The 22460-nt window shown below is 40.2% G+C and overlaps 1 protein-coding gene across 1 annotated transcript; it reads left to right on the forward strand.

Annotated features, from left to right (window-relative positions):
• Positions 1 to 4669: 4669 nt before the first annotated feature.
• Positions 4670 to 19610, forward strand: TNMD (tenomodulin). Its single transcript, XM_004064491.4, has 7 exons — positions 4670 to 4800; positions 4965 to 5096; positions 13619 to 13759; positions 13985 to 14086; positions 17229 to 17382; positions 18741 to 18907; positions 19233 to 19610. The coding sequence occupies exons 1-7, from the start codon at positions 4753 to 4755 to the stop codon at positions 19440 to 19442; spliced, it is 954 nt and encodes a 317-aa protein (XP_004064539.2). The 5' UTR covers positions 4670 to 4752; the 3' UTR covers positions 19443 to 19610.
• Positions 19611 to 22460: the final 2850 nt, after the last annotated feature.

Raw genomic sequence — 22460 nt, forward strand, 5'->3', positions numbered from 1 at the left:
CTCAAAATAAATAACTGTGAAGATTCCCTGGGGCTCAGTCTTGAGCTCTTTTCTCCTTTTGTCCTGAACTCTCTTCCTAGACCATATCATAGACTCCCATAGGTTTGAATGCCATCCAAAGGCAAATGGCCCCCATATCCATATTTCCATTCAAGCACCTGTTTTCCAAGCTCCAGACACATTTGCCCAGCTGCCAGCTAGACAACTCCTGTTGGATACTTCATAGACTGTTCAAGTTTAACATGTCCAAAACTATGCTCATCACTTACCCCAGACTGGTCCTCCTCAGTGCTTCCTAATCCCAGTGAATGGTGCCACTCTCCACCCAAAGGCACAAACCAGAATCTATGTTATTTTTTGTTCTTCCCTTTCTCTCATTCTCTATATATTCAATCTATCACCAAGTATATGCTTTACCTAAAATATGTCCCAAATCTGTTTACTTATTTCCATCTCTGCTACCACTTCCTAGTCCAAGCCACTATAATCTCTTTCAGTTACCTCCTAACTGGTCAACCTTTTAAAACTCTTGCCCCCTTACAATTCATTCTTCTCACAGCAGCCAGAGAGATTTTAATAAACATAAAAGGAATTCTACTTAGAACTTTTCAATTAATTCCCATTGTTTGTAGAATAACTTCAGTTGAGTACACGGGCACATGCCTGTAATGCCAGCAACTTGATAGGCTGAAGTAGGAGGATCACTTGAGTCTAGGCCAAGTCCAGCCTGGGCAAAATAGCAAGACCCTATTTCTAATTTTAAATAAATAAATAAACTTCAAACATTTACCATGACCTTTGTGGCAGAAATTATAAGTTGCCTACTCAATATGTTTCCCCCTTCTATATATATATATATAAAGACATTATTAAGAGTAGTAACAGGCTCAGTTGAAAATAAAACCTCCCCAGACCCCGCTATAAGTAGGAGTGGTCATCCAACCCAGTTCTGGCCAATAAGATAAGCAAAAATCTACAGGACAGGACTTCCAGGAACACTATTACTTTCTTAATGGAAAGGGACAAATTTAGCTGCCACATGTTCTTATGCCCTTTGCTATCCCCCCTTTATCCTGCCTAGAGGTGGAGCAGCCGTCTTGGAAGCATGATGATGGAGGCCATGCTCAAAAAGATCACAGAACAGAAAGATGGAAGCTTGGGTCCTTGTACTTGAAGTAGCCCTGGACTGCTGACTTTGCGACTCCCATTATGTGAGAAAAATAAACCCTTCATTTGGTTAAACTGCCATAACTTGGTTTCTATTACATACAGCAAAAAACAGTCCTAGCAGATACAACTCTGAATATGTCTCCTGCCTACCTCTTCAGCCTTATCTCAAGTAACTCTCCTCCTCATTCACTACATCACAGCTACACTGACTTTCCTTTTATTCTCTAAATAATTCAACCCCTTTTTTGCTTCAGGATATTTCCATGTGCTGTTCCTTTGGCCTGGAATAATCTTTTCCCCACTCATTACCAGTTAACTTCTACTCATTATTCAGGTCTTAGCTTAAGTGACAACTCCTCAGCATGGATTTCCCTCACCCATCCCACCCAATCCAAATTAGGTGCTTTATAGCACCTGCACTTTTCCTTCTTAGCATATATCATCATTTATGTACTTTTATTTACAGGATTTTTTTCCTTTTAGTTTAATGTCTGTCTACCCAACAAGACTATGAGCTCTATAAAGGAGGAACTGTGTTTGCTTGTCTACTACTGAATATATATCTAGCTCCTATAACAATGCCTGCCACATAGGGGACACTGAATAAATACATGCTAATCAATGAACAGTCTATTGAAATGCCATGTCCTTTGTGCCATTTTTCCTGCTTTTCTGAATCAGAATTAATCACTCTTCCCTCTATGTTTCCATGGAATATTGCTTTGACTCTTGGTTTAATTCAATCCTTTTAACAGGAAAGGCACGTTTTAAAAGATCTCAAAGTCTATTCAGGAGAGGAACACATAAAAAAGAATTATAATACAGCATACAAAGTATAACGGTTGAAGTATGAGCAAGATACAAAAGTAGAGCAAGGGAAAGGATAATTAACTTAACGAAGTGGAAGAGATGAGACCAGGAAAGGCTTTCAGGGGGTGATAACATCTAGGCAGCATTTTGAAAGCCAAATGGGAATTTTCCAGGTAAACAAGGGAAGGCAGAAAACTCCAGGCAATGAATATAGCATGGGCAAATGTCCTACAGTGTGAAGAAGTAGGGCATGTTCATTAATAGGGTGTACAGTGTGAGGCAGGCATCAGAGGCATAGTGTGAATAACATCACTGAGGGGAACCATCTGACCCAATAAACATAAGTTTCTCCATGAGACTGCTCTTGTGGCTTTTCTTTTTTCTCTCTTTAAGCTTGACCAAAGAATTGTAGAACATATAGAATCGTGACATATTTCATAATTTATGTAATCAGTTTAATGCACAATCATGTATCCAACAATTAGAAAATTATTTTCCTTGAGACATTAGGATGTGGAGGTAGTCATATGTACATGGCCCATTTTCCTGCCCAGCTGCGACCTCCCAGTTGGCTCCATCGCTGTAGAAAAAAATTGTCCAAAATCAAGACTAGAGAGTTGGACAAAGTCCAGATCATTAAATGCCTGCTATGTCACAATAAGTGGCTTGGATTTTATAGACAATGAATAGATACTAAAGGATTTTAAGCAAGGGAGAGATTATCCTCAAATTCGAGTCTTAGAAAGATCACCTTGAAGACAGTGTATGAGAGACAAGGAAAACAGAATTCTATTGCAATAGTAAAAGTAACTGAGAACCTCAACTTAAACAGTGGTGATTGACAATGGAGAGAATAGGATTGCAGAGCAAATTCAGAGGCAGAATTAACTGGACTTAATAATTGATTAGCCATGGGGATGAACAAGACAGGAAGAAATCAAGGATCACCTGAAAGTTTCTATTCTAGAGACTGATTATTGTGTCATTTAGTGAGAGAGGTAATACCAAAAACAAAAGAGCATGTTTGAAAGGAGAGATAACTAATTCAGTTTGGGATATATGGAATTTGAGGTGTCTTTTGGGTATTGTAGATGTCTAGCAGGTTAGATGGACATATGGATGTGGAGCTCCAAGAGAACAGCCTGGGTAAAATATATGGATGTGAAAGTTCTCAAAAAGGATGACAAACTAAACTGGGGTGTTAGCAGTGAGCACAGTAGGAAAGAACAGCTTTCAAAGATATAAAAATTTAGAATAGATAGGATCTAGTGATTGATTGGAATAGATAGGATCTAGTGATTGATTGGATAAAGGGAATGTGAAAAAGACACAAAACCTCAGATTTTTGATTTGAAAGACAAACCTCAGATTTTTGGTTTGAAAGACAAACCTCAGATTTTGGTTTGAAAGACTGGGTGCGTGACAATTCCACTATTATAAGCTGAGTTATGTCCCCTCAAAATTCATATGTTGATGCCCTAGCCCCCAGTATTTCTATATTTGACTGTATTTGGTGATAGGGTTTTTAAAGAGGTAATTAAGGTTAAGTGAAGTCATATGGATGGGCCCTTATCCAATATAACTGATGTTCTTATAATAAAAGGAGATTAGGATACAGGCATACATAGAGGGAGAATGTCATGTGAATATGGAGATGGTCATCTACAAGCCAAGGAGAGAGGCCTCAGAAGAAGCCAACCCTGATAACACCTTGATCTTGGACTTCTAGCCTCCAGAGCAGTAAGAATATAAATTTCTGCCATTTAAGCTACTCAGTGTGTGGTATTTTGTTATGGCAGCCCTAGCAAACTAATATAGCCACCAACTAAGGTTGGGAATATGAGGGGAAAAAGTAGGTTAGGAGAAGGTGTTGAAAGAAGACTTTGATATAGAACATGTTGAGTTTGAGATTCCTGAGGTATATCCAGGTGGAGATGTTCAAATGGCCTTGAAATTAAAAGATAGAACTCGGTTACAGGTACAGATGTGGAAATCACTGATATGTAGGTGATATTTTCAACTGTAGGAATGAATGATATCATCTAAGAAGTCTGTGTAAAGTGAGAATGATCATCAAGAAGAGAACCATAAGGCATGTGAACATTAAAAAGCAGACTGAGGAAGAGGACCCAAGAAAGGAGAAAAATCAGAGACAGAAGATGAAGAGAGAGAGCTTAGAATTAGTCTTTATTTTATCCTGTTTTCATTATAATTAGTTAAGTACATATTGATAGCACCATTTAAAGAGCTTTAACTTAGTGAAGGAGGCAATATCTTATTCATTTCTGAATCTCAAACACCAAGCACAGTGCCTGACATTTAATATCCCTGCAATAAATATTTGTTGAACCAAATGGAATCGAAATTAGGACTTCATTCCCTTCTTTGTTTTGTTTGCTTATTTCTGGAGTGTGCAGCATGTATTGCCACTGATATTTTAAGTTCATAGTGAAAAATCATTTCAATGTGTCCTAGACTTGGTCCCCTTCCAACCCAACCCCCAGGACAATAGTTTTCATTATAACCTTCTGTCTTTGCCATTCTGGATGGAATTCTGTGCACAGAAGTTATATACATATATGGGTATATCTATGTAACAAATTGCAGCACAGGAGTCCCCTGGGCTCCCTCAGGCTCTGGTATGACATATTTGAGCCATATAAATTCAGCTTCTCCTCTGGCATCTGTTAGCCGACTCACTTGCAACTCCACCTCAGCAGTGGTCTCTCAGTCCTCTCAAAGCAGGGAAAGAGTACTGTGTGCTGAGAGACCATGGCAAAGAATCCTCCAGAGAATTGTGAAGACTGTCACATTCTAAATGTAAGTTGATTCATATTTTTTCCCTTTTGAGCAGAAGCATGGTTTCACAGACTTATCATATTGCAAAGTGAACATTAGAAAGTGGAATCAAAGGTGACTTTGAATTATGGCTTGCTTATTGAGGTTTATTGTGTATTGTTTTATTCTCTCTGTTCTTTGGTTAGGCAGAAGCTTTTAAATCCAAGAAAATATGTAAATCACTTAAGATTTGTGGACTGGTGTTTGGTATCCTGGCCCTAACTCTAATTGTCCTGTTTTGGGGGAGCAAGCACTTCTGGCCGGAGATACCCAAAAAAGTAAGTAAATACACACCATAATCTGATGCTTCTGTTCTGAGTTTGATTGAATTTAATTAGTAGGCATCTAAATTATTCTGAAAATGAAAATCATTAAGTCTCTTTTGTGTTTATTTTCTGGTGGTATGAAAAACTGAATCAAGATTTTTCTCTCCTTCATTTGCCTAATTATTTTGGTAAGGGAAAAAAATTTATCTTCTGTATTTTGGTTAGTAATGATAGGGTGTAGAATTACCCATTCTTCTATAATGCTTATATTTAAGGAGTTAAGACTCCTCCTAGGAGCAAAGTTTTTACCTTAAGAAAAAATACTTTTAATCTTTCTTTCAATTATCTGGGCAGAAACTGATGGAAAAGTAATTAGACCACCACATAAGGAGAAACCACCCAAAGTGGCAGCAAAGGATTTTCAGGGATTATGTTTCTGACTTAATGCATCTGCAGTGAGAACAGGCAGCAAGCTGCTTTTCAGGAGGAGCAATTCTCATACCTGACTTCACATTTATTTATGACTTTAAAAAAAAACTAGAGCTTTTCAGCTCCTTGCCAGCTGCAATCATCACTGTCCCACTGAGATAGTAATGCCACAAGGTAGAAGCATGCGACACCAAGTCATTAATCACAGATAACTCAGAAAGCTTCTGATACTGGGGTCATTTGGTGAAGCTTGGCTAGCCACTGTAGTTTATATTTCTGTACCTTAGTGTTATTGTTACTCCTGGGCTCATAGGCAATGGGCAAGTTTAGATATAAAATAAATAAATAAAACCATAGTCCCAAATAAAACCATAGTCCCTTCATGCTCACAATTTCCATTTGAAAGATAATCAACAAATATACAAACTACAAGTTGTGAAGATAGTTTTCTGGCTTTGCCGTGTTTTTCTGTTGGTGTGTGGATTGCTGCTGAAGTTATAGTTATTACTGTTGTTAATTTGTTGTCATAAGATGCTCATTTCTATTTGGTAACAGATGTAGGGAGAAAAAAGCACAAATCCAGGAAGGAGGATGATACAAGAAAATGGGTTGGCATGGACTGTTAGGAGCCAAAGGAGCAATAGGAGCAGAGAGAAAAAAATATGGGTCAGTGGGGAGAGAGAGGCAGAGCAGGAAAAGCAGAAAATAAGCTGGCTAAGTGTCTGAAAGAAAACAGAGGTATAAGGCATAACCACCCTTGGGTTCTCCACCTCTGCTGTCATACCCACATTCATTTAGTCCCAAAGGATATCTTATCAGGTTTAAGTAGGAGGGAGAGCAAGCCAGCCTACTTTGTTTGCCTTTTTATTTATACTTTGTTCCAGAAAAGATTTCAGGCATCACCCAATGCCTATAGTTAGCCCTATCCCCTACTCCTCCTCCCCTTACTGCTCCTTGCTTCTGAACTACTTACCGTTCAAATGTCCTTCTAGAGAAGCCACCTGTGTTCAGGCTGGCAGGGTGGGTAAAGCAATCGAGATCAGGAAGGAAACAGCAAATTAATAAGAGAGCCAAAATGCATTCCAATACAATTCTGGTACCACTTAGCTAATTCCCAAGGTGATATGTCACCCCACAAGTTGAACCTTGGATCCTCTTGAAAATTATACATGAGTTAAAGGGCCATAAATCCTTTGTTCTCCACAGCCATAATGTACTTAACTGGGCATGGTGGATAGCTAGTCCTTTTGACCACCCTTAGATGCTTGCCTAAATAAGGGGCCAAATGGCCTTTCTTGTTTTATTGTTGTCATTGGTACTGCAAATGCTATTCCAAAAGAGTATATGTGTTTTTATAAACTTACAGTGCTATTTGCCTCAACGCAGCTATAAACGACTAGGTGGAGACCTTGCCTTTTTATTGCAAAGTGTCAAACTCACTAGCAGGTTCATGGTCTCCTCTCTTTCCCTATTATATCATCTTTACATCTCATTCTAGTTCTGTTTTTAATGATTATAAGGAGCAATCCTATGATACCTCAAACCAAAATAAAACTTGGTCAGTGCATGCACAGAAGAGGTGGGATATGCTGCTGAATAAAGTTTATCAAAAATCAAACCTCTTGTGAAGTAATCCATTTTGGGATGTCATTTTCAGCAAAGGGACTCTCAGAAATGAACAAAGCTATTATGAAGTAATCCAGATAAAGACAACAGGTGTCCCCTAGGGCAAGTTTCTCTACCATGAACAAATGTTGTTGGTTTTCCATTCCAGTGGGGAGTTATGATTCATTGTCTTTGATATTTAAGTCATGGCCTTCATAAGACCAGGTTTGGTTCATTGAAAACTAAGAAATCAGCTGGAAATGTGGATGCTTTACTTAGTCCACTACTACCTTCAGGTCCCAGACAAAGATCTCAGGAGACCATCTATGTTTCCGATGGCTAAGACTATCAACAAGCCTGCCTTAGAGCAGACTTCAGAATTCTGGGAAGAGACTAGCAGTCAGATTAGTCTTGGAAGAGTTGCATAGGAAAAGGACCCAGGCATCTTACACAAATTAAAGACTCTCCCCTTAATGGTATGGCCTAGCAAGAAACAACAGCAGATTAAAATCCAGGCTCTTTGGGCTTTCCTTAACAAATCTATGAGACTTGTCGGGACTCTGTGGCCCTTGGTAGAGAGAGCTGTGTATGCAACTGTGCTTATTGGTGGCAGTGATTTGTTTGCAGTCCTGGGATTTCCTCCAAGCTTTTAGTGTTTGCTCTCCTAGCCTCCACCACACCTCCTTTTTATTTTGTCTTTCAACATCTGTGTATAATAAACAGTATTTATTTAACATCCCACATCTGGTGTTGACATTTCCATGCCAATAAGTCCTTCTCCTCACTCCCGCTTTGGTGTGTATAAAAGATCCAGATTCCTGTATCCAAATTGAGAACAAGCCATGCTTGACCTCCTCCCCTCACATACCTCAGGTCTGCGTGCACACAGGTGTGCACACGCACAGACACACACACACACACAGACACACACACACACACACACAAACCAGAGAGAGAAAGAAATCAAAATAAAGTGAAACAAGGACAACTAACTCTGGGTGAGCTGCTGCATTTTCTTACAGGTCCCAGGCCCCTGACCCACAGCCACATACAGGAGCCACCTGAGCTAAATGAAAGCTAGGTCCATCCAGCTCTGAATTCAGCTTTCTTAAACAAGCAGAAGAGACCTATTCAGTCCCAGCAATTTTGAGAAAGCATCATAATGAGGCTCCCCGTCTAGGCAGTGACTGCCCTGGGGTCATTGAAGCAGAATCACCAAAGAAACATTCTTGCTTAAAGCCCCCTGTATTACACATTTTACTGGAAACAGTCAGAAGCCAACTCCTCAGCTAATTAATCCAACATGAAGCAAACAAATCAGAAAAATCCTAGCCCTTAAACCAACAGTTTAGAAACTTAGCACAGACCTTGTAGCCCATCCCTGCCAATCCTTTGTGGAGCGAGGCAGAAGAATCATACATTTAATAAATGAAAGAGTGTCCTTACTGCCTTACATAGGAGCTGCCTGGTGACTTTAGGGTTGTTTGAAAGCCATCAGGACCACACAGTAATCAATAGATTTGTGAGGATGTTCCTTCAACTTCTATATATTACCAGAGCAATGAGGAGTGGTAGGGATAAGCGGGCATTTTTCTGCCTTCCTGCCACACCTCAGTTGCAGGTGATCATTAAAACAGTCTCCCCCAGCGTTGTGAGTCCACTATCATTCTAGGTTGAAAATCCTTTGCTCAGAAGAAGCACTTTCTTCACGAGTCTGATTGCAACTTTTTGTGCGTGCCTATTTCTTGGCACGCACAATTGGGCATTAGCCCAATATTAACTTTTTTCACTCCTCTCTAGGCACACAAGGAAGACAACTTTCTTCTCCAGGTCCCCTGGGCTTTCCTACACCACAGTCCGGTGGGTGAAATGTGGGTCTAGAGAAACATTAATATACCCTCAAGGAAAAAGTTGAAGGAGTAGCCGGAATATTTTTGGCAGGGAGACTGAGCTTTACCAGATGGTGCCATGCTGGCATTTTCAAAAAAAAGACCTCTCTTCATTTTCCTCTTAAAGCATTGTGAGACCCAGGTCCACCCTTGTACAACTCTCACCGGCCAGCTCTTATTCTGGGCTACTCAAGGGTAGCTCCCAGCAATTATGTGGAGCCAGGCTGTGGCTGTGATGGGCATGTTCTTCTTAGTCAGTCTCTTCATTCTCCTAAGGCAGCATTTGCTGAACAACTTATATGACACCAGGATGAAGAGCCTGGGCCTTCAAAGACAGCTGTTCTGGAGTGGTTGAGAGTGGAATTGGGGCTGTGGAGGAAGTAGCCTGGATGATCAACAGATAGTGGCAGTGGGCGTAGTCCAATGATCAACCTGACAGGTTGATCTGAGCAAATCTCAGCAGACTTTGCTAACTATCTAACATTACAGATGAAAAGGGGTAAAGGATTAAAATAGGAACTGAGTCCCTAGAGACACTCAGTGATTTGCCCAAAATCACATACCTTGTAAGTGGTGGGGTTAAGGTTAGAACTAGAGGCTAGTCTGAAGATTCTTTCCACTATTCTTCAGCTGCATTTAAGAATCAGGGATGGGGATAATGGGTAGGAGAAAAACTTACTGGTCAGCTCAAGTCTGTAGATAAAAGAAGTAGCTTTTTCTTGTTGAAAAAGAATGTCTGTGCTGCTTATGCCAATATTTTGCATATTGCCAAATGGTGATTGAAGATGCAGAACTCTAACTTTGCATAAGGAACAATCTGTCTGCTCTGTGTTGGTAAAGAAATACCCAGAGGCCCTTTAATTCCCCCAAGTTAGGTTAATAATAATATGGTACAGTGCATTCTCTTCCCTTCCTTCCAGCCTAACACCTGCTAGCCAGCTATTCTGAGCATGTATTTCACCTTTGGAGAGTGTACCTCATAACAGACAGTAAGGGATGAAGATGGAGTGAAGAGCAGCTAGATTAATCACAGGCTTCAAAAAACAAACCTAAGCCAAATGTCCTCAAATCCCTGTCAGGACAGGCTAAAGCTTCTTGCCCCTAAAACAGATCCATCACACTGAGGTCTGAGATAGCTTTACTTTTTCTAAATAGCTTTCTTTTCTGATCTCAGGGACTGCCACAGAGGCAAGAAAACAAGGAAAACTGTGAAAGAGGGATGTTAGGGCTCATTTGCTGCCTGAATGGAGGATTTAACTGGACTGAAGACAGAATTCCTGGGCAGGGAAGAAAAATGGGTTGTGTCCTCTACATATTTTGTCAGTGTGGTCTTCTTATGCTTCTCACTGCCTGGACTTAACCACATATCTGTCTCATTTCACTTCTGATTCCTATTCCACTCCATTGGCTTCCTTGTTCCATTCCAGTGTTCTGGTTCTTATAGTTAAGGCCAGCCTTATGTGTGGGTGGAGTAAGAGCCCATTTGAGTGGTGCTGGAAAGATGCCCTTGCCCCCAAATATCTCCCATTCCTCATGCCACTGTGCCTATTAGATTGGTGCAAAAGTAATTGTGGTTTTAGCCATTGAAAGTAATGGCAAAGTAATAAAGTAATAAAATCCACTATTAGTACTTCATTCCTCTGAGTGAAGTATTGCACTCAAATTTTTAAACAGACAAATATTCACCACTAATATCTAAGTGTGAAATCATGGATCAGATTGATTTCTTCTTTGTCATAAGGTACCTGAAGCACCACGAGATTCCTAGATGTCTAGACAGGAGACAAAGGGACAGAAATGGGAAGAGAAAGGGGAAGGGCTATGAGGGTATAGAATGAACAGAATATGAAAATAGAGCAGAAAAGGAAAGCTAGAAGCACCAAAAATTAACTCTCTCTATTTGCCAATTGGGCAGGGGTGTACTCCTCATCATATTCTGTCCTTGCTCTATCCTCCCTGGAATAAAGCTGAGTTGGAGGCAGCTGAGATGAGCTACTTGTAGCCCACTCACACCTCTCTTCAGGCCAGTCATCCTGTGTCTGCTTTAGCTTGCTCCTGGAGAGGACAAAGCCATTTATTCTTTCATCTCCAGAAAGACCTTCAACCCCTGAGCCAGGAAGCTTAGTAGAGAGCAAAGTACTTGTGATGCCAAAGGCATGAGCTCAGTCTTCATATGGGCCAGTGAAGCTTGCATAGCCATTACCCAAGCAATGTGCTCCACAGGGACCCAGGCGAGACAGTGTGTCTGGATTTGCTCATACCCATCTCCAAACAGTCCAAAGTGGGCCACCAGCATCATCTTCCTAGACGAAGAACAGTCTGTTCCAAAAGGACACCTTTGATAGTGGAATTCTGTCTGGGTGAATATATAGCTCCCCACTCCTACCCCCTACCAAGGATTCACACATAAACGAAGTCATTCTGTTCCCACTCTAGTAACTTATCATTACTAACATAAAGCCAACAAGTTGGTTAATGAACACAATCAGAATGGACCCCTTCTCCCCTACCAAAAAAACTCTTTGCAGGGATGTTGAAAATAATCAAGATCTGCTGAGCTTGGCAGTTTCCAATAGTTTTCATCTAGCAAGGTGTCCAAGTAAAGTGCATTGCCAACAGTGCAGGAAAACTCATTCCACAGAAGCACACTGAAATTCTAAATGTCACCAGTAGGTTCCATAGTCTTCTACCAGTGATTGAAAATACAGCCTGTATTTTCTCTTTTGCCCAGGTAGGCAGTGTTCCAGCATCCCCTAGTCTCTAACCTCATTTTTCCATACAATAATCCATCAGTGGTGCTACTGATGAAATAAACACCCCACCCCAGCCCCCAATGGCTAGTGGCATCAACATTTGTCTCAAAAATGGATAGTATTTCTAACAAAATTCCCCCGTTGGGAGAGCTGACAAGACTGGATCTGAAGTGGATGCCTCTCTTTTCTACTTAGGTCAGACAGACTGAGAGCTCAATTTGTTGCCATAGGTAGAAGTTTCTCTTCTCAAGCTGGCTGCAGAGCTGGAACTGAGGACATATTTATTGCTAGAAGCAAATAACAAACCTAAAGGAATTTGCTACCTATCACAAACCAGGCCAGACTTCCTGAGTTAACTCTGCAGTTGCCTGAGAGTTCTAAGTATTGTTTTTCTTTCACTTTTAAAATGGTTTTTTTACAAGACCTTGCCAACACTCAAAAATGTCTCTTTAGGAAGATAAGGATGTGCCATTGGTGGGGAAAACTTATTCAACAAATACTTAGGTTCCAACCATGTCCAAGGCACTGTAGGGCTACCAAGAGGTAAATGACATTGTCTCTTGTTTTTCTCTTCAGCAGCTACATTAGACTTGTCACCCTTGAAGTAACACTTGCTTCTACAAATGGTTCCAATTTGTTTTTCTCTAGTTGAGTTGGTGAATATTTGACCAGGTTAAACTAACATTCAGTCAATGGCATCAGCAGAGACTAAAAAACGACCCAACCTGGTGTAAGTTCTCTATAAGGCTGCCACTGGGAACTGTATCATTAGAAAGCAATGTGGGCTCTGAAGAAGACTTGCTTTTTCAGGCTTTTAGTTTCCCAAATTTTTTTCATAAGGAAAAATGAACATGGAGAAACTCGATAAACAAAGGTCTCCTAATGACAGAGATAAGATAGACTTCCAAAAGGCATTATCAGGTCTGGCCTGGTTTGTGACAGACAACAAATTCCTTCATGCTTATTTGCTTCTACCTATAAATATGTCCTAAAATTATAAGTTATGGGCTTACTCCTAAACTGCAGTGCCATATGGGACTGGTCCTCTTGGTCTTTAGAAATACAATTGCCTCTTTTAGAGTGCAGGAGAAAATCTGGGGTTTTGTTTTAGCCACTCAAGAAAGACCTGATGAGCAGTCTTTCTTCTTGGGAGGCTCCATGTTACTTAATGCAGGACACTTGGCTCAGTTGGCTTAATTCCATATACACAAAAGAATCCGCAGAACTTGAAAACAACTGAATATGGCTTGGGAAACAGAACCCAGGAATAAACTGGGTGGGGTTGGTTGCCGTATAAAGAGAAGGCTAAGGGAAGGCAATAAACATTTCCTGGAGTTTAAGGGGCAAAAGGAAGCAAACAGAGCAGGGTAGGGCTCTAATATTGGCAAGGAGAAAGTCTTCAGATTCTAAAAGGAATAGACTCAAGGCTGTTGTGGCAATATTAAAGCCCTGGATAAATAAGGAGACAAAAAACACTTAACCATTTTAAGTGTATTCAAATCTCTTTCTAAGCCCTAATGAATTTCACGGGTGAGGGGCGGGGCAGTGGGGGGAGGTCGTGATTACTTAGCACTTGGAAAGGGAAGTGGTAGCTTAAAGAAGCAGCATAGGTTTTAGGTGATCCCTCAGCTTAACACAAGGGGAAAATACTTTATAGGCTGGTTTGCGAACTATCATTTGCTGTTTAGTCAAGGCTGCCAAGAAAACTGTTGGAATTCTTAGTAATTAGCTCAGCAGCTTGGCTTGAATTCAAAATACCAGCTCTGAAGGGATCCCCATATCAGCTCCAGCGCCAAAAAGCACCTCACTTTAGGGACACACTGAGTATCTTAGAGATTGTTTTCCTCTGTTCTCCCAGACCTATGACATGGAGCACACTTTCTACAGCAATGGAGAGAAGAAGAAGATTTACATGGAAATTGATCCTGTGACCAGAACTGAAATATTCAGAAGCGGAAATGGCACTGATGAAACATTGGAAGTACACGACTTTAAAAACGTAAGTTGGATGTTTTCCCCCTAAGGCTTTCCACTTAAAATATTAGAGCAGTTGAGTCAAGTTAAAAATAGCCTCCATCTAAAATTTGAATTCAAATGGAAAGCTAGCCTCCTCTAGCTTTCCATTTGAATTCAAATTTTGCTAGTCTGGGACCCCAACGGATCATGGAACTTACTAATAGTGGCTCTTTTGGGAAGCTTTATGGTTGTTTTGTCTGTTTTATAGGGATACACTGGCATCTACTTCGTGGGTCTTCAAAAATGTTTTATCAAAACTCAGATTAAAGTGATTCCTGAATTTTCTGAACCAGAAGAGGAAATAGATGAGGTATGTAAGAACAATAATTGTGGTGGCAAAAGACATCATTTATTGGATGCTAGCTATGTGCCAAACATTGTACTAAATGCTTTACTTTTCTTTGATTCTCCAACAACCTTATAAATAGATACTATTATTATCATCATTTTCAGATCAGGAAACTAGAACTCAGAGCCAAAAAGTCACTTGCTCAAGGTCACACAGCTAGTGAGTAGCAGATGGGGGTCTTGAACTTAGGCCTTTCAGAAAAGTCAAGTGCATAATTTTAGGTGCAATGCTATATATACTCTTATACCCGGGCACCCATTAACATTATGTTGATTTTCTCTGAAACCAAAGATTTCTAGTAAGAGGGATGAGCCAGAGAAACAAAATCAATCTTGCCTCAGATAAAGCGTTTTTAAAAAAGAAAGTTCCAAAGCCACCTGGGGTTCTTGCCACTTTTGTCACACTTCAGTATTCACCTATTTTAAAGATTGTGGTTCATTCACCTTACCATTTTATGCTAGGCTGCTAATGGAATAATTCACATTTAACCTCAGTAGGAAAGGCAAAAGCAAAGAAGGTGAACACTGCAATGGGATACAAATTCTCTGAAAACACCCTGCTAGACCAAAGTAAGGCAACCTAGGGTGCTGGTGAAATCACTGAATGGCCCCTTAAAACCTAATGGGAGATGGATGTTATTGCCTAAAATACAACGATCTGTAAGGCCCTTGAGGCTCTTTATTGTTCCCTGATATTTTGTCTATAATTACAGTATGGTTTTATTAGTGGGAGGAGAAGGGGGACCTCAGTTAAGGTCCTATTGTGACAGCATATCCCCACTATAGCAAGAAAAAACAAACATTGGTTTGGTTTGGTTTAGTGCTTAGTTGGCAAATCTAAAGTGGAATTACGGCAATGGCAGAATGATCTTTCTTCTTCTTCTTCTTTTTTGTATTTTTAGTAGAGACGGGGTTTCACCATAGCCAGGATGGTCTCAATCTCCTGACCTCATGATCCGCCCGCCTAGGCCTCTCAAAGTGCTGGGATTACAGGCGTGAGCCACCGTGCCCAGCCATGGCAGAGTGATCTTCCTATAAACTATAAAAACCTCTTTCTTTCTTTCTTTCTTTCTTTCTTTCTTCTCTCTCTCCCTGTTCTTTTTCACTTTTCTCCCACCCAGCTCCCTCCATCTTGATTCTCACCAACCCATTTATCTTTTCCTTTACCTTTTTCTTTATTTGGGGGCGGTGGGGGGGGAGGATTATTTTTCTTTCCCTTACCCAAGTCTTAGAGCTGTCATTGGCTCCCACTTTACTCTTTCATGCTACTGGTCTCCTCGGGGCCAGAGAAGTTACAGACCCTTGTTACTAGAATTTGCAAGAAAAAAAAGAACGTTCTCCCAAAGATGATGCTCTGCTCCCAAGGTCTATGGTAGTGACAAAGTTTGGAGAATTTCTTTTAAAGTAAGCATGAGTTAGATGCATCTGAGGAATAGATCGACGTTCAGGTTATTAGGAATGACTATAGAAGGCAAAGGTAAGATAAAAGGAAAATCAATAGGATTAAAAAGCTACTATACACAATAACATATGCTGATTACATACAGAAAATAATGTAAGCATTTGAGTAGGCCACTCAGCAATGAGAACCTGAAGTGATATAATAGGATTTCTTTTTTTGAAAGATTAAGGCAAAGGAGGCGGGGCACGGTGGCTCACGCCTCTAATCCCAGCCCTTTGGGAGGCCGAAGAGGGGGATCACTGGAGGTCAGGAGTTCGAGACCACTCTGGCCAACATGGTGAAAACCCATCTCTACTAAAACAAAACAAAACAAAACAAAATTAGCCAGGCATGGTGGCGTGTGCCTGTGATCCCAGCTACTGAAGAGGATGAGGTGGGAGGATCACTTGAACCCGGGAGGTGGAGGTTTCAGTAAGCCGAGTTTGCGCCACTGCACTCCAGCCTGGGTGACAGAGCGGGACTCAGTGTCAAAAAATAAATAAATAAACAAATAAAAAATAAAGGCAAAGGCTCATAATGTCTCATTTTGGCCCTAATTTAGTCTTCAGTTAATTTCACCAAATATTTTAAATAACGCAAATTCATTTCATGATAGTAAGAACACTGTACCTTCAAGTAAATCTTGTTTTTTATATTCACGCCACAGATTTTTTTTAATGAGACAAATTTGTGGTCCTGAATGACAAAAACCTTCTTCTGTACTTCCCTCCACACTGTATCCATGGCATGTGTATTTTAAACATGCAGAGCAGGCATATAAATAGCCCTGATTTTGCTAACAAAGCTAGTCAGCATACCAACCTCATTTTATACAATTCCTTTCAATGCATCTCAAGGTCGTTACAGACTCAAGGACAAAGGTGCTAAGACTTTAGAATTGTAAATGATTCCGGGAGAAATTAGTAAGAACTAGGTATACAACACAATTACCTCAATACTAGAAACTGAAGAGAAAGTGGCATCCTTCACAATATAAAAAAAGCTGCTTAAAGGAAAAACACTCTGTGAGATAAACTCTAAGCATCTACAATGAAAGGAATGCAATAGTAGGAAGGCCAGTGAAGTCATAAACTGGAGGCTTGCCTTTAAAACATAAAAGGACATCTTTTGTACTATAACTAGCTACCATCAACAGGCAAATCTTGGAAAACCAAAATATTAGATTACATTGTTATTGAATTGATCTCACCAGTTTGGATTACAGGAGTTTTTTCAGCTTCGGGTCAAATCCTGCTTGCCACCCAAGATGCAAACCTAAAATAAGGCAGGCTAACAAAATGTATTTATAAAAAAGAAAACAAATGTAAATCACTTAGGGTTCCAGAAGCTCAAGTTAAAACATACACAGACCCAGGGCACCCTGAAAATAATGAAGCCCCTTTCTGACTTTGAGTGAAATGGTAACAGAGAAGGCTCCTACTTTAGTAAGCAGCCTTGCTGTTAGACCTAGGAAGGAGGAAGGATCAGTTGTTAACTCCCCCAAGGGCACCCACTGAATGCAAGGCACAGAGCTAGTTCACCAGCAGCCCTAGGATTAAAATTGTTACACTCAAAATATATTGTTTTCCAGCATCCCATAATGTCTCACTTGTTCTATTAATTTCTCTGCCAATCCCTACCCAAAGCTACTTTCTTCTTTCAGAATGAAGAAATTACCACAACTTTCTTTGAACAGTCAGTGATTTGGGTCCCAGCAGAAAAGCCTATTGAAAACCGAGATTTTCTTAAAAATTCCAAAATTCTGGAGATTTGTGATAACGTGACCATGTATTGGATCAATCCCACTCTAATATCAGGTATGACATTCTTATCCTCATCCTCCTCCTATTTTCTAAGACAGTAACAGGTTAATGTTCCCAGCATTTACAGGCTACATTTCTAGGAAAACAAATGATCGGTTTATATCTTCTTGGATGAGTCTATATATGCTGACTGCCAGTGAGGAGGGAATTTTTCACAGCCAAGTTATAAATCAGATAAATTAATGTTGACAGGCTTTTAAATATCCCAGCAAAGGTAACACCACCCTAATGTGACTAGTGATAGCAAAAAACTAATCTGTCTTTCTTTGCACATCTATATTCATTGCAGTCGGTATACCAGACTATTGCTCAAACCACTGTGGGTCCAACCCAAGAATAGAGGAGAGAAGGGCAAAAACAATGCTCTGCTATCAAGAAGGATTCCCTATGTCCAATGGTGGCATTTTCCTTAGAAGATAGGACAATCACTGCAATACAAATTTCTTTGTTGCTGTTTTAGGAATTACTACAAAAATAGTTGAGGGCTTGATGTCCAGAGTAGAAGAGTCCAGCCCTCAACTTCCAGTCAGCCCATAGAGAAGGTAAAGGCCCCTGGATGTCTTAGTCTGTTTAGCTAACATGGAATTTGGCCTCCCTCATTCTGCACAGCATAGATTACTCTATTACCCAAGAGAGGTTATTCTCACCAATGTAAGCATCTGTGGGTACTCTTTAGAGATATTAAAAAGGTGACTAAATGCAGTGTGGTATCCTGGACTGGATGCTGGAACAGAAAAAAACATTAGTAGAAATACTAATGAAATCTGAATAAAGTCTGTAGTTTAGTTAATAATATTGTACCAATTCTAACTTCTGATTTTTGATCATTGTACCATGGTTATGTGAGGTAACATTAGGGGAAACCGGGTGAAGAATATGTGAACTCTGTACTATTTCTGCAACTCTTCCATAAATCTAAGATTATTTCTAAACAGAAAGTTTTAAAAAAAATTTAAGACAAGAAACATAAGGGAAGTGGGAGGACAGAGGATGTCAAATCAATTCAGGCAACCAAGAAATATTTATTGAGCATCTACATGGGTAAAATCATCATTGTAGGAGATACAGAAGTCCCTTGTCCTCAGTTTTTAATTTAGTGTGCTATTAAGGCAAAGCAGTAAATGTTTGATGCCAAAGAAGCAAAGAAGTTTGTGTATGTAGAAATGATCAGGCTTGTTTTGGAAACTACTCTAAAATATCAGCTGAAGGAGCTGGAAAAGTGGTCCATGCCTAAATGATGCCAGTTAGAAGACACAATGAAAATCTCTATCCCCAGCTGCTATTCTCCCAAGCACTTCTTTCAGGAACATTTGCAAAGCAGTTGCATCACAACTTTGCATTTGTTATCTTAGTTTCTGAGTTACAAGACTTTGAGGAGGAGGGAGAAGATCTTCACTTTCCTGCCAACGAAAAAAAAGGGATTGAACAAAATGAACAGTGGGTGGTCCCTCAAGTGAAAGTAGAGAAGACGCGTCACGCCAGACAAGCAAGTGAGGAAGAACTTCCAATAAATGACTATGTGAGTTATGTTTATGTAAACTCTTGATAGAGGAGGAAAAAAGAGCCCTCACAAAACTTACTACCCCTCAGATCACAATCATTGGAAGGAGAATGATCATGGCTTTAACAAAAAAAAAAAAATGTTTAAGAAACTTGGAATCTCCAGGAGGCTCATTCAAAATCAATCTCGATCTCTGTAGATATATCTCCATGATCAGGCTAAGGAGCTTAATTTCTCACAAGCCCCCAACTCATACAGTCTTCTAGTTCTCCCCTGCTTGGTGAGAACTCTTGCTAGTGAACCTTCCTCTGCCACCCTCAACACTGGCTTCTTCTTCTTTCAGACTGAAAATGGAATAGAATTTGATCCCATGCTGGATGAAAGAGGTTATTGTTGTATTTACTGCCGTCGAGGCAACCGCTATTGCCGCCGCGTCTGTGAACCTTTACTAGGCTACTACCCATATCCATACTGCTACCAAGGAGGACGAGTCATCTGTCGTGTCATCATGCCTTGTAACTGGTGGGTGGCCCGCATGCTGGGGAGGGTCTAACAGGAGGTTTGAGCTCAAATGCTTAAACTGCTGGCAACATATAATAAATGCATGCTATTCAATGAATTTCTGCCTATGAGGCATCTGGCCCCTGGTAGCCAGCTCTCCAGAATTACTTGTAGGTAATTCCTCTCTTCATGTTCTAATAAACTTCTACATTATCACCAACAGCCTGATTGCTGCTGAACACACTGGGTAAGTGTTTGCTGAGAATATTCCCAGCAACTGAAATGGAGCAGACCCGTCAAACATAGATGACTATGCTGAGGCTCAGAAAACAATGCCCCAAAATGAAGGCCTCAGAAGCAAAAGTTTTTCTCTGACCTTCTCCTACCTGCCAGTCTCTCAGTCCCATTCTCCCCCGAGGCTAGCCATAAAAGCTAGAATCCCTCTTCCTCAAGGCGTGTCATATAAATCAAAACCCCTTTTTTCCAAAGCCAGCCATTAAACCTAAAAATATCACTCTGATTTTTCCTCTGCTTTTCTGTGTAAAAGCTGGCCATAAGGAAATTATCTGACCTACCTTGTTTGACTGTAGCTCATAAGACTCCCTTTCCAGAGAGGATCCAACAGGTTTGGAAGTAGAAAAGGGCAAAGCATAATGATACCTAAATATCATATTTTACTCTGCTGTATTAAGACAGTGGAAATAAGGGGCTGATGATAAAATGTCTCCATAACTGATGCATTAAAAACATATCCTTTTGTGCATAGCCCCAGTGTTTAATTATATGAAAGATATATTGTGAACTTGCTTAAGTATCATTTAAGCTGCTGGACAGGCAGTGAGTCATAGCAGGCCAACACTAAAATATTCCAAATGTGCAGACTCAGCAAAGGAGAAAGCTAAACTAGCAAAAAGGGTCTCAGGCTCTCCTCCTATAAACAGGAACTCAACTTAGGACAAATTCAACATTCCATAGCCTTCACATCTGGCTCCTCTTTATATCAGTGTTTGATTAGATACCTTTCCAAGGCAATTGTCTAAAAAACAAGAACCCATAAATACCATTCACAGAAACAGGCATCATAGGAAATTATTGAGATGAGGAATCAAATGGGATTTTCCCTCCCAAATCACAGGGAGCTAGCAGTATACCACTTTCTGAAAGAAAAGGTAAGGGCCTACTTCCCAATCACTCCATACTTTGCTTGGGAAAGGAAAAGGGGGCAAAGGGGAAAGAAAAAGAAGTGGTTAAAGAGTAACGTTAACCTTGATGTCCCAGCCAGTTTCAGTTTCAAAATTCATGCTCTACCAATCTGTCACCCCTTCTAGTTTCATTTGAAGGTAGCATATACTTCATTGCTCAACTTCAAAGTTATTGTGTCATGAAAATGTCTGTCTGGAACTTTCTATCAGAAAAATATTTTCAAATAAATTCTTCACCAAGATGCCTGTGGGCCAGCAGTCATTTTCTCCCATTTAAGAGTTGAGGAAATTCATAGAAAATGGCTTTGCCCAAGGTTGAGTTGCGATTAGCCAGTCATTAATTGGTAATTAGCATATATGCCATACTTAGATTACCAATTTTCACAGAAGGAGAGCACAATAAAATATATCTAACAATGCACATTACTGAAAATATTTTTAATTGATGATTTAGAAGACATCTGATTGTTTTAGAGTACTTCGATTATCATAACAAGCATTAATTTATAGTTGAAATAGAAAAACGTAAAAGATAGGAAATTACTTTGAGGTTATATGAACTTTATGATGTTTCTATCGTTGTTTTTTAATAAGACTACTCATTTTTAACATTGCTTTTTTAGATCAGCCAGTAATTTTATTATATTTAATTTTTTCTATTTTTTATTTATTTTTCCATAGGTTATTGGGGTACAGGAGGTATTTGGTTACATGAGTAAGTTCTTTAGTGGTGATTTGTGAGATTTTGATGCACCCATCACCCAAGCAGTATACACTGAACCCTATTTGTGGTCTTTTATCCCTCGGCCCCCCACCCCACCATTTCTCCCAAGTCACCAAAGTCCATTCTGTATTTTTTTTTTTTTTTTTTGAGACGGAGTCTTCCTTTGTCGCCCAGGCTGGAGTGCAGTGGTGCGATCTCTGCTCACTGCAAGCTCCGCCTCCCGACTTCACGCCATTCTCCTGCCTCAGCCTCCCGAGTAGCTGCGACTACAGGCGCCTGCCACCACGCCCGGCTAATTTTTTTTTTTTTTTTTTTTTTTTGTGTATTTTTAGTAGAGACAGGGTTTCACCGTCTTAGTCAGGATGGTCTCGATCTCCTGACCTCAGGTGATCCGCCCACCTCGGCCTCTCAAAGTGCTGGGATTACAGGCGTGAGCCACCGCGCCTGGCCCATTGTATCATTCTTATTCCTTTGCGTCCTCATAGCTTAGCTTCCACGTATCTGTGAGAACATGCAATGTTTGGTTTTCCATTCTTGAGTTACTTCACTTAGAATAATAGTCTCCAGCCGGGCACGGTGGCTAAGCCTGTAATGCCAGCACTTTTGGGAGGCCGAGGCGGGCAGATCACGAGGTCAGGAGACCAAGACCATCCTGGCTAACACGGTGAAACCCCGTCTCTACTAAAAATACAAAAAAATTAGCCGGGTGTGGTGGCAGGAGCCTGTAGACCCAGCCACTCAGGAGGCTGAGGCAGGAGAATGGTGTGAACCTGGGAGGCGGAGCTTGCAGGCCGAGATCGCACCACTGCACTCCAGCCTGGGCGACAGAGCAAGACTCCGTCTCAAAAAAAAAAAAAAGAAAGAATAATAGTCTCCAATTTCATCCATGTTACTGCAAATGCCATTAATTCATTCCTTTTTATGACTGAGTAGTATTCCATCATATATATGTGTGTGTATATATATGCATATATATGTATATATGTGTATATATGTATATATGTATATGTGTATATGTATGTATATATTATATATGTATGTGTGTGTATATATGTGCCTATATATGTATATATGTGTATATATGTATATATGTATATGTGTGTATATATATCCATGTATATATGTGTGTATACGTATGTGTGTC

Source organism: Gorilla gorilla, chromosome X, assembly GCF_029281585.2.
Source record: "Gorilla gorilla gorilla isolate KB3781 chromosome X, NHGRI_mGorGor1-v2.1_pri, whole genome shotgun sequence".
NCBI classification, from domain to species: domain Eukaryota; kingdom Metazoa; phylum Chordata; class Mammalia; order Primates; family Hominidae; genus Gorilla; species Gorilla gorilla.